This window comes from Haemaphysalis longicornis, unplaced genomic scaffold, assembly GCF_048455015.1.
Source record: "Haemaphysalis longicornis isolate Haplotype H1 unplaced genomic scaffold, Haemaphysalis longicornis Haplotype H1 scaffold_8, whole genome shotgun sequence".
NCBI lineage: Eukaryota > Metazoa > Arthropoda > Arachnida > Ixodida > Ixodidae > Haemaphysalis > Haemaphysalis longicornis.
The window spans coordinates 25,702,584-25,715,588 of record NW_027526445.1 but is presented as its reverse complement, the minus strand read 5'-3'; the positions used below and the strand labels follow the sequence as shown (position 1 = coordinate 25,715,588).

Below are 13,005 nucleotides of genomic sequence, written 5' to 3'. Positions count from 1 at the left end.
TCTTACTTTCCACTGCTCCCTGCAACCTTTCGTCCGCGTTGGGCTTCTCGGAATGCGGCCGCAGTTGCTTAGCCACCGACCTCTTCCCCTGCAGGAGGTGTCGAAGAAGTTCCCCAACGACACGGACCGTCTTCGGCGCATGTCTCTGGTGGAGGAGGGGGGTGAGAAGAAGATCAACATGGCCCACCTGGCCATCGTGTGCTCGCACAAGATCAACGGCATCGCCCAAATGCACACCGACATCCTCAAGAAGGGCCTGTGAGTCTGCGCCTCACTCCATTCGGGGCAGCGGGGGAAAGGCCGTGGGTGCGGGGAATGTCGTGTTCCTTTTTCCCACGATTGGTATATGCGGGCCTCCCTGAGTGAGGCTGTGGAAATAGATGTTAACACCCAGGGTGGCTTGGAGCATCTCTGTCTGTGTTTCAAGGCTTTAATTTATCCACCACCTAAGGTCAGTTGCAGAGGAGTTTCAAGCTCTCTTCCACTCCAGACTTGCTATGTATCAAGAATGATCATATGGAGGGACCTACCACCTTGCCATGTTGGCTAGGGCATTTTACGGGCCATCGACAGCCCGATGGCGGCGTTAGGATTGGTACCTAGCATCCTTAGTTAAGAGCTGTGCGATTTTCATTTGCTGTAGTTTGCAGGCTTGTAGAGTTTTGAAACCCCTGCTCAGGCTTCGGAATTAGCGGTGCTACATGGCTTAATTGTGTGATCTCGAAAAAAACAAGGCAACTTTTCAGAACACTATTGATTATGGTTATGCAGTTTATTCTCCGTAAAAGCAGAGTTTGGCAGGGTTTGGCAATTGTGCTTCGCCATATACTAGTACCCCGTCCTTTCTTTTTTGGCCTGTCTTAGTTTGAGAATCTCCTCTGCTCCTATTGGTCTGCCTTGTCCATGTACCTGCATGTTTGTTAAGAGGCCGGAGTATTTCTCCTGCGTCATATATAACTATATTTCCGCGATTCTAACACGCCGCTGACTGTAACATGCAATTAATGCTCATGAAAATCTGAAAAAAAAAAAAAATAATTTGATGTAAAAATAATTCAAAAATGCACAGTTGCAACAGCTGGCCAAGGTATGCCTATTGAGGAATGAGTACGCCGAAATTTACTTGCGTGATGTTGATGGATTTTCTTGGATTGGATTACACTGGATTTTGCGATGACTTAGTGTCTGTGGGGATGCTGCTGGACGCTTTGAAGCCAATTTCAGTTTTGTGCCTGATTGCAACGCGCACACAAATTTGAAGGCCACTTTTGGCGAAAAAAAGGTAAGCGTTAGAATTGTGCGATTACAGTAGTTCCCAAACAGGTAAGTGCAAACAAGGTTGGTAGGTTCAATTTCTAGTCAACAATGATTAGTTTTGGAGAAATTGAAAAGAATTGGGTGTTGATTGGAGCGGTGAATAGCCTGAGTCGTGCGAGGACTTTTCTCAGTGGCCTACTTGAGAGCAGCTTGCATTGAGAAGTGCACTGTTCTGTGTGTTGCCACGTGGTGGGGTGCATTGTGCCTGTTCCCCACTGCCTCTGGTGCAGGTTCAAGGACTTCTACGAGATGTACCCCGAGCGCTTCCTCAACAAGACCAACGGCATCACCCCCCGGCGGTGGCTGCTCCTCTGCAACCCCAGCCTGGCCGACCTCATTGCCGACGTGAGTGGTGGTGCTCTCCGGGATTCTTTTCTTTTGAGCTTCGAACCACAAAAAAAAGCTCGAATCAATGTGTCCCAACATATCAAGGCCTGTTCTGTGGCTTCTTCAGGGAGAAACAAGACTTCTTACAATGCTGGTAGTTCATTCACATTGTGAATTGGTGTGGCCTCCCCTCTAGTCGTGTAATTTGGCACAATTTACGTTCTTATTCCTAGCGGGGGGGGGGGGTAGTAGAGCAGTCCTTTAATGGGGTAGTCTCTGCGTATTTAGGATGCAGGCATTTTCAGAGTCGATGGGGTGATCAAAAACTTCAGTGTGTAACACCTTTGTCATTGCTTGTGTGGAAATATCGCTTATAAAAATTTTGTTTTGGTCCCATTCCCTTCATTTTAATGAGGCAATACTGCATATAGTCCTCAATTTACTCATGCACCCAAGTTGTTGCACGTTCCATTCGTGTCTTGCTATGCTTTTCCCACATAACTGCAGTGTCGTGAGGGAAAGTTGGAAGAGCTTCGGCCACACAGTGCAGCCGGTCAGAGTGTGTGCATCGTGCGACAAAGCAAACTACTATTTATTTGGTAGGGGTGAAACTGTGAAACAGTGAAGGAAATATAATACGTTCAATTTCGGCCTTGAATTCAATATTGAGAACCTTGATCATTCCTGAAGTATTTTTAAGTTTGAAAATGCAAACAGGTAGTTGTTCCAATGAACTCGGAGAGGCAAAATAAAGTCTTGCTGAAGACACAAAATGTCCTGCTAAAAGGGCGCAAAAACATTTTTTTTTGACAAGAGGGGAAAAGCAAGCATTTCTTTTTCAGCGGCTTTGTTCGCATTCCCGTGTGAAGGCATCTGACCTTGCCTTGTGCGCCGTGCCGGGGTGCATCCCTCTTTCAAACATCTTGCCCTGTTTATAACCCTCCCGTCCGCTTTCGGCCACTCGTGTGCAGAAAATCGGGGAGGACTGGATCGTGCACCTGGACCAGCTGACGAAGCTGAGGCCCCTGGTGAACGACAAGACCTTTCTGCGAGACCTGCAGAAGGTCAAGCAGGTGTGGACGGGGGGTATCACACGAGGACTGGTAGATAGAGTGCTTGTGAGACGGCTGGCAAATGCTTCCTAGGAGCGAATGACTAGGCGTGCTTTTAATAGTCAGATGTAGAGCCATGTAGCACGTCTCAACCCCTGCACTCATAAAGCACTCTGATAATGAGGAGGTAGCTTGGCTATTAGCTCGGGGCCCATTTGTTGCCCATTGGCAAGGTGGCTAGCAGCTCGGGCTGACTGCAGTGCTGTGAATTGCTGCTGCATAGCTCATTGGTCCTGTGTGGGGGCAACAGTAAGCAGAATTCGCAACGGAGCTACTGCTGGTGTTGACACAAACTGCAGGGCAGTGTTGACTGCACTGAGCCTTTTTTTGCAGTCACTGCTTAACCACTGCACCTCAAGCCAGGGTGTCGGAAAGAAATGTTTTTGTTCTGGTTTGTTTGGTTCCACAAGTAAAAGTTGTTCCGGTTCAGCTTCGGGACGAAAAAAAAAATGAAGGAAGCTCACGCTAACGCTCAAGACTTGGCGCAACCTTCACAAACGTGACCAAGGTTTGTCCACAATTGCAACCAATTTGCTTCTTCGCAGCCGTAATGACCTTTACTCCATCATTGTTGCTGCAAGTGTGAGCTGCTTTCATTTTTTTGAAAGTGATAATCATTGGACATCACCTTGGAGGAGTGTGTCCTATGACGGGTCTTTGTCGTCCCAAGAAAGTGTTGTCGCAATTTCGGTGAATGCTCGAGTCTTTCTCATTCCGCCAGCGAGGTGGCAAATTGCTGCCAACGCACAGGCAGCAACGTCCCGCCTCGCTGCATGGAAGTTAAAATGAATGAAAACCAAAACTTTTTTTTTTCAGTTTAGCTTCTGAACAAAATACTAAACATTTCAATTTCATTTTCGTTCGGCCAAAAATATCGTTCTTTTCTCTATTTCCCCCGTTTTGTTGGTTCCGGTTTTTGTTTTGTTCCGACACTCTGCCTCAAAGTGATCCGATTACTGAAACCAGATTGCTCCTGCAGTGTGGCACTTCGAGCCCCCCAGAGCACTCGGAGGTTGCGTTTGGAAAGAAGTGAATGCCGAGAGTGCTTGAGTGTATTCAGTCTGAAATGTGGAGCAGCTGCTTTTTTTAGAGCACTTCAGTGTGATGAAGTGAAGGCTGTGGCAGCTTCACAGGTAGTTAGAAAAGGGTTTCATAAATTTAACTACACACTTTTCTGGAGGGACCTTGTGGCAGCTGTTGCACGTGCGCACGTGAGTTGCAGTTCCGCAGAGCTGACGCAAACGCACATGACACGAGGGAGCCAGGTTCCTCCAGGCAGGGAGGAAGTTGCTGTAGTTGCTGTGTCTGTTCCAGTCACTTTTGGCCGTGCCCACATCGTCACTCTGTTCAGGGCAACAATATTGTGCTGGCATTTGTTCGAGTCTGCTGCAACTATTGGGTTCTTTGTTGGGTTCTGCGGTGCTCCTTGCAAGCGAACTTTGTCATGAACAAAGCTGGCGCTCGATTGAATAACTCCACATGGGAATGCAACACCTCCCCCCGTGACATGGGATTGGTGTACTCGAGCAATAGCGTCTGCCTGTAAACACATGAAACATGTTATATAGTGCAACATTTCTTGCAGACTAGACTTTTTTGACACGTCTGGACACTTCTTTCAGCCATGAAAAAGGCAGCCATTGTGGTTGTTTCACAGCTTCAAGCCAGTGTTGCCATGCCTTGTCCTCTAGTTTTTAGTTGTTGTGCAATGAAATGGTGGACTAATATTCTGTAATTTCTGATAATATCCAAAAACCAGGTGAGGGAAGTTTGCTCTTTTGATGCACAGGCTGTGTAAATAACCCCGACTCCCTCGCTGCCCACCCCAAACCAAAACCCGAACCATGTGCAGGAGAACAAGATGCGGCTGTGCGAGTACCTGCAGAAGACGACGGGGCTGAAGCTGAACCCGGCGTCCATGTTCGACATGCAAGTGAAGCGCATCCACGAGTACAAGCGGCAGCTGCTCAACTGCCTGCACATCATCACGCTGTACAACCGCATCAAGGCCAACCCGACGGCGCCCTTCGTGCCGCGCACCATCATGGTGGGCGGCAAGGCGGCCCCCGGCTATTACATCGCCAAGCAGATCATCAAGCTCATCATCGCCGTCGGCAGCGTGGTCAACCACGACCCCGTGGTGGGCGACAAGCTCAAGGTGCTCTACCTGGAGAACTACCGCGTCAGCCTCGCCGAGAAGATCATCCCGGCTGCCGACCTCAGTGAGCAGATCTCCACCGCGGGCACCGAGGCCTCTGGCACAGGCAACATGAAGTTCATGGTACGACGCCTGTCAGTGGGGGTCGAGTGACAAAGCGTAGTAGTGTCTACAGAGACGGGTGAATATTCGATGTTGTCGAATATCCGGTCGAATAGCTCTCTATTTGTTATTCGCATCTATCCGAATGCAGGTATTTGATATTTATTTTTGAATTCTTCAGCGCCCCCGAATAGGCAGCCAAAAGTAAAGATTTTTGGTCAAGCCTTACGAGATGTCTTACCAGGCTTGTCACAAGCCTGGCGATGTGGACATTTCTATCATCAGTGCCAAATTGTTGCCCTGCCTAGAGGTTCAGTGCTGCCATCACACTTTTTGTTCCAGGGTGGCACGGAAATGGCACCGCTGCCAACATAGCGGCACCAAGTAGGTGCACTTGTACTGCCGATTCAATGTGGAATTAGTAAAAAACTGTTCGAAATGGCGGCCTGTACTTTGCCCTTTGGTTGGCTACTTCTGCGGATACTAGTGGCTACAATGCCATTTTTTTGGCAGAGCTTGTAGGCAGCGCTAAATCAGTGGAACCAACTGCATGTCACTTTTCTATTTTGGCGACTGCTACTTATATAACTCTTTTTATAACCTAAGTGGACCTATCACTTTTGTATTGACATATTTTCAGTATGTGCTAAGAATTCAGTGAAGAAACTAGTAAATACAGAAGCTCACTGCGTGAACTCTAACAGACAAGTGACAGACTACTGGCAACCCCGTGCCCCCATGGTGTGAAAACCCACCATGGCAACCAGCTTTTCCTGGCGCTTGCCGAGGTGACACAAAAGTACCTTTCAATTACTGCGTCGCAGGCAATGAGTAAGGACGTTCTCGAGAGCAGGAAATGTTGTCAGCAGCTGGAAGTCGCTGCTTCTCCAGCACCACGTGAACCTACTAGCATTTCTTCACAAAAAATTTGCGAATGCACTGAAAGAAAGCTGCGCACGTAATTTCTGAATAAATGCTCCAAGTACACAAATGCCATGCCTATGTGAGTTCCAAATCTTAGTCGGGTCACAATTAGCTCATTCTTGTTCGTAATTTGCGATGTCTACTATTTGAAGTATTCGATTCGAAATTATGTGGCAAAACCGCCATTCGCTTCGAATTCACTTCGAACCTCAAACTTCATATTCGCCCATCCCTAGCGTGTTGTCCCCATAGAAGCAGAAACCATGATTTTGCACCTTAACCAGCTTGAGTCACACTGTCCATCTTAAGAACGATTACATTCACGCTGCTCAGAAGAGGCAGTGTTCAAAACTTTTGAAGGGTTAAAATATAAAAGTGGATGACGCAGTGTTCAAATCATTGCCTTTGAATTAAATGGTAGTGCTGTTGCGAAACCGCAAAAATGTTTACAGCGTTTGCAGTATTCTGAAGTTCGACAAAGCAAATATTGACGGTTGCATCAGTGAACTTCAGTACATGAAACTGAGCTTCGTTGAAAGCGACGAATGCGCCACTAATAACACTTGTGAAATCAACTCTGCAACAGCTGAGAGCACGCTGGGCACCGGATGCACTACGCTTTGAGAAGTGCCACCAAAATGCGCTGGCCTTCTCTGGTAGCACCGACTGGCTTTCCCACAGTGCACAAATAGTGGGCAGCATGAGGGCAAGGAAAGGGGCTTATGTAGCGCCCCTATAACCTTGGCATGAAGTTAACTCCACTTTCCTGCTTTCTTTCTCTCTTCGCACCCGGGCAGCCTCAGTCAACACCCTGTAGACAAAAATTCCTAGCTGAGCTCTGCCATACACTCCAAGGTTTTCCTGCCAAATGGTGTGGAATGAAGGTGTTTTTTATCTTGTAATGTTTCCTTTATTTTTATTGAACACTGGGGAGGCTAGTTTGATGACCGCACACGTTCTTCACCATGCATGCGCATCTACTCAACACTTACCGTACTTTTGTATTATGCAAATTTCTTTGGCAGAGCCAGTATTTGAAAATTTTGATCCAAACAGGTGCAGTTGCAGTGAAGGTGCTAAAAATTTTGTTCAGGTAGCGTCTAAAGATTATCATTTAACTCCAACAGGAGGGCAAGATTGCAAAGCGAGGTTGAAAACCACCATGCTTTGCGGGCATGCCTGCAACATTTTAGAAGTCAGGCTAATCTATCAATCCTTACATTGTCTGCAAGCCAAGTTTCTTTTCCAAATTCCACAAAATGTCACTGTGGTAATTATATTTTGTCAGTACGTGAGCTACTTTCTGAAGCATAAGTGAAAAAATATAAATGTCAGCTTTCAGATTGGAAACTGTAAAGCATCTGCTTTATCTGAAGTATTTGCTTCAATTTGAAAGTAGTCGAACCTGCTTGACTATAGTCACTAATTCCACAGGCCTAGAATATTGAATGGGTTGAGTTGTTGGTGGACTTTGCGACAGATGGACGTACATGGCGTGTATATACGGGCAAATTTTTTGCCGGTGTGTGTTGCACTCTACTGTAAAAAAAGCCAGCAGCCTGCATGTGATCGTTCTCAAACAGAAAAGCTAAAACAATGAACTGCCATGCTCCTGTGATGATGATGACGTTGTGTTGCACTGCAATGCTTTAAGTGTCACATGCAAACTTTCCTGTGCGTATTGGTGTTTCCTTGGTACTTTTCCCTGAAAAAAAGGCTACAGTGGGGTGTGGGAGTCGGGTGGTCTCTCGTAAGGTGCGGTAATCACTTTCGGTTGCCCGGGCATTGTTGTCTCCTTCTCCTCTTATTCTCCCCCTCTCCTGTCCTGGGTGCAGCTCAACGGGGCGCTGACCATTGGCACCCTGGACGGGGCCAACGTGGAGATGCGAGAGGAGATGGGCCCCGAAAACATCTTTATCTTCGGCATGAACGGGGAGGAGGTGGAGGCCCTCAAGAAGAGCGGGTGAGTGTGTGCGGCACCACCCCCCCCCCCAGCTCCTGCTTCGGCAGTGCGTTTTGTCACAGCACGTACATCATATCTCTCGCGTGCGGTGTTCCGTTCCCACATGGATACAGGCCTGCTGCTTGGTGGTGATGATTGGAGGCCCTCCCTTTATGCCAGAACACCGTCGTTTATCAGCAACTGAGTTGACTGTGTTGTTCCTCTTATTTGCCCTACCCTTACTACACATCTTGTTTGCACTTGGCGCCACCTACGGGTTTGATTGAGCCCTTTATGTATTGTTTTTGTCGCAGTTAGCACATGACCTGGGTAATTGCAGAATAATGGGAGAGGCCTTTGCTCTGCAGTGGGCGTAGATAGGCTGGTGATGATGATTGTTTTTACCAACTGCTAAAAGTGCTCCGCTGTTTGGCCTTGGCAGCATAGGGGTAGAATTGCAGTTGAAGCCCTAGCAATGCTACATTCTTTCCCAGAACCAGTCATTTTTTTACTGTAAAATGTTCTCTTAGGTCAACCCTGTGCGCTAGTTTTTTAAATTACGGTGCTTTGAAGTGTTTTATGCCAGTTTAACAGGATTGATTAATGCTCTCGGTGGCATTGGAAGTGATGGGTTTGCGCCTATTTTAAGCGGAGTATTGCCTCTCATGCATAGTAGTTGGCAGCTCTCTTTCAATGGGACTCTCCTTGGCGCAGAAGTGCAACATATCTCGAAAAGGCAGTTCGTGCTGGACAAGTAGTCCAATTGTGTAATGTAGGAGACCTGTTTATGTTTGCTAGAAGGCAGGTTGGTGCACCTTCTTACCTGGAGGTGCAACTTACCACCGCCGTTCTTTCACGATTGAGATTGCAACCACCTCCATTCGCCGCACCTTTATAGGTCACATGGGTGAGGCACTTGGACTGGAAGCAGCTCGTATTTTGTGCAAATTAGCAGTGGGGAAACCAGCAGAAGATGCTCATAACTGCAAAAGAAAAACCCTCTAACATTGCTCAGTGCTGAGGACGTGCCTTGTTGTAACCGGGGGACAAGTTTGTAGCGTTGGCGCGTTTAGTGCCAGTCTCAAGTTTTTCCCCTGGTGTTCCCTGTGTTGCAGCTACAATGCGTGGGACTACTACAACCGCTTGCCAGAGGCCAAGCAGGCCATCGACCAGATCAACAGCGGCTTCTTCAGCCCCTCCGACCCCAACCTCTTCCACGACCTCACCAACGTGCTGCTCAACCACGACAGGTGAGTGGTGCTCTAGTGCGCTTGTTGCTGGCGCCCAGTGTGGCCACTGCTGTCCGTTTGCCACATTTGAGCTCTGTTTGTGCTCTGGAGGTGGCCCTGCTGCCGCGTCTAATCTATAATTGGTGAAACTAGAGCTGGCTGCAGTGTCTTTCACACATTTCGCTTACCGCATAGACTGCTTATTTGCCTAGCAGATTTATGCTGAGAGGGGACGTCTAAAGGGACGAAGAGCAAAAAGGAAGCAGTGCCTGAAAATGATGTTGGATCTGTATGAGTGAAGTTATTGAAGGAAGTAGTGCAGAAAAAACAACACGAAATAAACAAACAAATACATGCTTTAAATGTTTTTGCAAAGAATACCAGTTTGCTTCTATTAGTACAGGGCGGGTTTAGTGAACAGCTGTCTTGCTTTTTTGCTGTTTTGTGGATCCTGACAACAGATTGTGTATATCACAGGCAACTCAGTAGTGGGACTCAGCAAATAACATGTACACATACATACATTGAACAGTAACTGGACTCAAATCAGTACGCAACGGCATTCTTTAGAACAAAATGTTTGTGTTGAAATTGAAGGAAATTTGTTGGCTGTCACTCTTGTCAACTCGTCTATTCGTTGTGCGTAAACAGCGTGTAAAAAATTTAGCTTTCTGTTCCTCTGTGCTCAGTGAGACTGTTAATGAAGTGACAGCATATGTGCAGGCCTTAGTGTATTTCCTCTGTCATAGCAGCCTGCTGAAAGACTGAATCCCCTTTTTGTCATGGAAGCTGACGTTATCTGCGCAAAGCATTGGACTGCACAGCTAACCGAGCAGAATAAACCGTCCTATGGTGTTCCTGTGCGAGACAGTTAAGTGAAGTTTAATATGTTAAGCCCAGCTCGTGCTGCAAGTCAGTCGACGTTTTCTCGTCGAAGCTACAACTACACAGCTAACCAAGCAAGTTAAACCACCCTAGAATGCCGCTGTGCAAGACATTAGGTGAAGTGCTGGAAGTCAGTCGGCAGCGTTCTCCTTCCCACGGTTCAGGTTCTTCCTGCTCGCGGACTACGAGGCGTACGTCAAGTGCCAGGAGCGGGTGTCGGCCATGTTCACCAACCAGGAGGAGTGGACCAAGATGGCGCTGCTCAACATTGCTTCCTCGGGCAAGTTCTCCAGCGACCGCACCATTAGCGAGTACGCCCGCGAGATCTGGGGCGTTGAGCCCACCTGGGAGAAGCTGCCCTCACCGCACGACGACAAGGGCGGCGCTGAGGACGAGGGCAAGCGCTAGAAGGACGACTCTCCTCCTTTTCCATCCTCCCTCCTCTCTCTCCTCCCCCTCTCGGATTGGCCGGATGAAATAAATTTTCCAACCGTCGCTGGCGTTTTCGTTGCAGTGCCACCCTTGCGCTAAAGAGCTCACCTTCGCACTTTTGTTTCCACTGGAATGCGTATTGGGTGGAGGCGAGTGTTGGAAGCCCATGACGTTGGGAGTCAGTTGCGTGTTGGCTTGTTCAGGAATGGCAGGTTGAGAATGTGGAGAAAGAAGCGGTACTTGTTCCTCCAAGTTCAGTCTGTTCAGTACCAGCAGTGTTTGCGATTTTCCCGCAAGTTTTCGCTGCATTCCTTGGGATGCAACTGCTAAAGGGGAGAAGGGTCAGTACCCTGGTGGTTTCATGCAGTCTTCATTTCAGGCTTCTTGTTACAGCTCCCCCACATTAGAGACTTTCCCGGTGTGTACTAGGTGTTGAAATTGTTTTCAGGCCTTGAGGAGGCCTTCTTAAACCTGCGTGCTGTGCATTTATTTGTGCCCTGTGCAATCTGGCGTAGCGTTGACAACTGGTCGAAAGGTAGACTAGTTTCAGATAGGTTTTTCAATGGGAATTGAGAGTGCGCGGAATGTTGTCACGTAATATGCAGCGAGTTCTCGGGTGAGTTTCTTGAGTGGCAGGGGTACGGCCATGACACAAATGTGTACTGTATGCTATTATAGTGTTATTTGGTTTGTACGATTACCGCTATGGTGTTTGTGTGCCAAGTGGATTTGTATAAAGCTTCACGAATGGCTCTCTGCTGCTTGTAAGGCAAGCTGGCTCATTGTTTAACCGAAATTTTATTTAGCCAGGAAGCTTACAGCTTGCAATTGTGGTGATGAAAGTAACAAATTGAACCTTACTTGTGCAAGCATTGTGTTAATATAAGTTTTGAGGTCAAGTGTCGTTTGTAACACATGTTGTTCTCTTGTGAAAAATGCTTTGGAACCGTTTTCTTTTTTTGCACGCACATTGTAATTGGGAGGAGTGTGTCTTGCGTACTGTGTTAAGGGAATTTACTCCAGAGTGGTGGGCCGACGCGATTCATAATATTTAAGCTGGGTTTTTACTGCAGCAATCAAACTGACCTGAGAAAAGTAACTTTAATGCGCTGGTTAGAACAAGTTTGGAAAACAGAACTGTCATGTTTGTCCAAGGCGTCAAAAGTAGGGAATGAAGTGACTCTGCCGTGAAATGTGTGGCAGGTTTCTGGCGGCCAGTTGCAAAGACATACCTGGGTCGTGAAAAAATTTTCTTGCAATTATAGACTCTCCAGTGTTGAGTCATCGGTCAAGATCATGATGTCTCTGCCACAATGAGCGCTTTCGAATGGCGGGCAGGCATACTATACCACAATGCCCCCTGCTAGCTTGTTGAGTAGAAGAAAAACAAAGCAACGGCTTTCCACATCTATCGCTTGTCCAACGGTGTTGGAAGGTCTGCGCAGTCCTGCCGCGTGTATTGAAAACTGCCCCTGTAAAATCCCAGTGTTTTTATGCGTCCCGTCTTTTCTTGGCGTCAAACTCGTTTTATGTGATTACCTGCCCGTTCCTCTTTTATTTAACCTTTGTTAACATCTATGCGAAGTTTTTGTGCCCATTTGCGTGGACTGTTTTAGTCATGTTTTGTGCACTTGCGTAGGTAGCAATAAATTTTTCGAGAAGTCTTTCACCGCTAGCCAGGTGCCGGTGTAGTTGCTTTGTGGCCGAGAAAGTGTGTAGTCTTTGGATGGTTAGTCCTGGTGTAGTTGGAACTGCTGCGTTCCGTTCTTTTCCCCCGATAACGGGCTTGGTTCTTTGAGAGAGTTCCTTGTTGCCCCCTCAAAGCCCCTACCCTCTTCTCTGCGAAAGAGTCGAGGTTACGAGAGAGCTACGAAGAAAGGTGAAAAAAAGTGTTGCTGTTGTGGCGAGAAGCCATTAATAGTCAAGTGTGTGTTGTAGCTTGGGGCGACGCATTGCACTGTGCCGTTGAAAGCGGTCGCACAAGCACCTACGAGTTGCAAATAAAGGTTATGTTGAAACCTTGAATGGAAAGTGCAGTTTGTCCCTTCTCTGGGCCAATTGAATCCGAGCCAAGCCAGTACCTGAACACCAGCGTGGTGCCATACGCCTTGCACCAGGTCAGGGAAGAACGAGGTCTACTGCAACAAGTGCATCTGTAGTGCTCTGGTTGAAACATACCCGTTCGATAATGTATAGGGCCGATTCTCAGTTAAGAAAAATTGCTTTACTGGAATTTCTACCAAAGTGGAACAAGTGTCGGGGGGGGGTTCTGATTTGCCAGCACATAAATAGATATGCCTGGACAGTAGTATGCACTCAACAGGCAAAGTTGGTACTGCAAAAAAGTTTAGGCTGAACGATAAGATGGTGCACTCTAGTGGCCATCGGCGACATTAGGGAAAAAACAACTGCCTGAGCTTAAGCAGTCTTTTTTTTTCCCTTTCTCCACTTGATCACTACACTAGTGGCTTGAGCTACCCCGTCTATATGCAAATGTTTCGAAGATGGCAGTTTGGGGTGATCTTTTGTGGCTATAATCCCTGAAGAAACAGCATTTTGGACCTACATTTAGCTGAT

General features: G+C 47.4%; 1 protein-coding gene across 1 annotated transcript in view; it reads left to right on the top strand.

Moving 5' to 3' along the window:
- Positions 1-12,453, top strand: part of LOC144149696 (glycogen phosphorylase-like) — a 43,097-nt gene extending 30,644 nt beyond the window's left edge. Inside the window, exons 9-15 of the mRNA XM_077681348.1 lie at positions 95-258; positions 1,548-1,662; positions 2,616-2,717; positions 4,609-5,037; positions 7,776-7,903; positions 8,998-9,132; positions 10,161-12,453. Coding sequence (XP_077537474.1) covers positions 95-258; positions 1,548-1,662; positions 2,616-2,717; positions 4,609-5,037; positions 7,776-7,903; positions 8,998-9,132; positions 10,161-10,404 — 1,317 coding nt within the window. The 3' untranslated portion in view covers positions 10,405-12,453. The remainder of the gene's footprint in view (positions 1-94; positions 259-1,547; positions 1,663-2,615; positions 2,718-4,608; positions 5,038-7,775; positions 7,904-8,997; positions 9,133-10,160) is intronic.
- Positions 12,454-13,005: the final 552 nt, after the last annotated feature.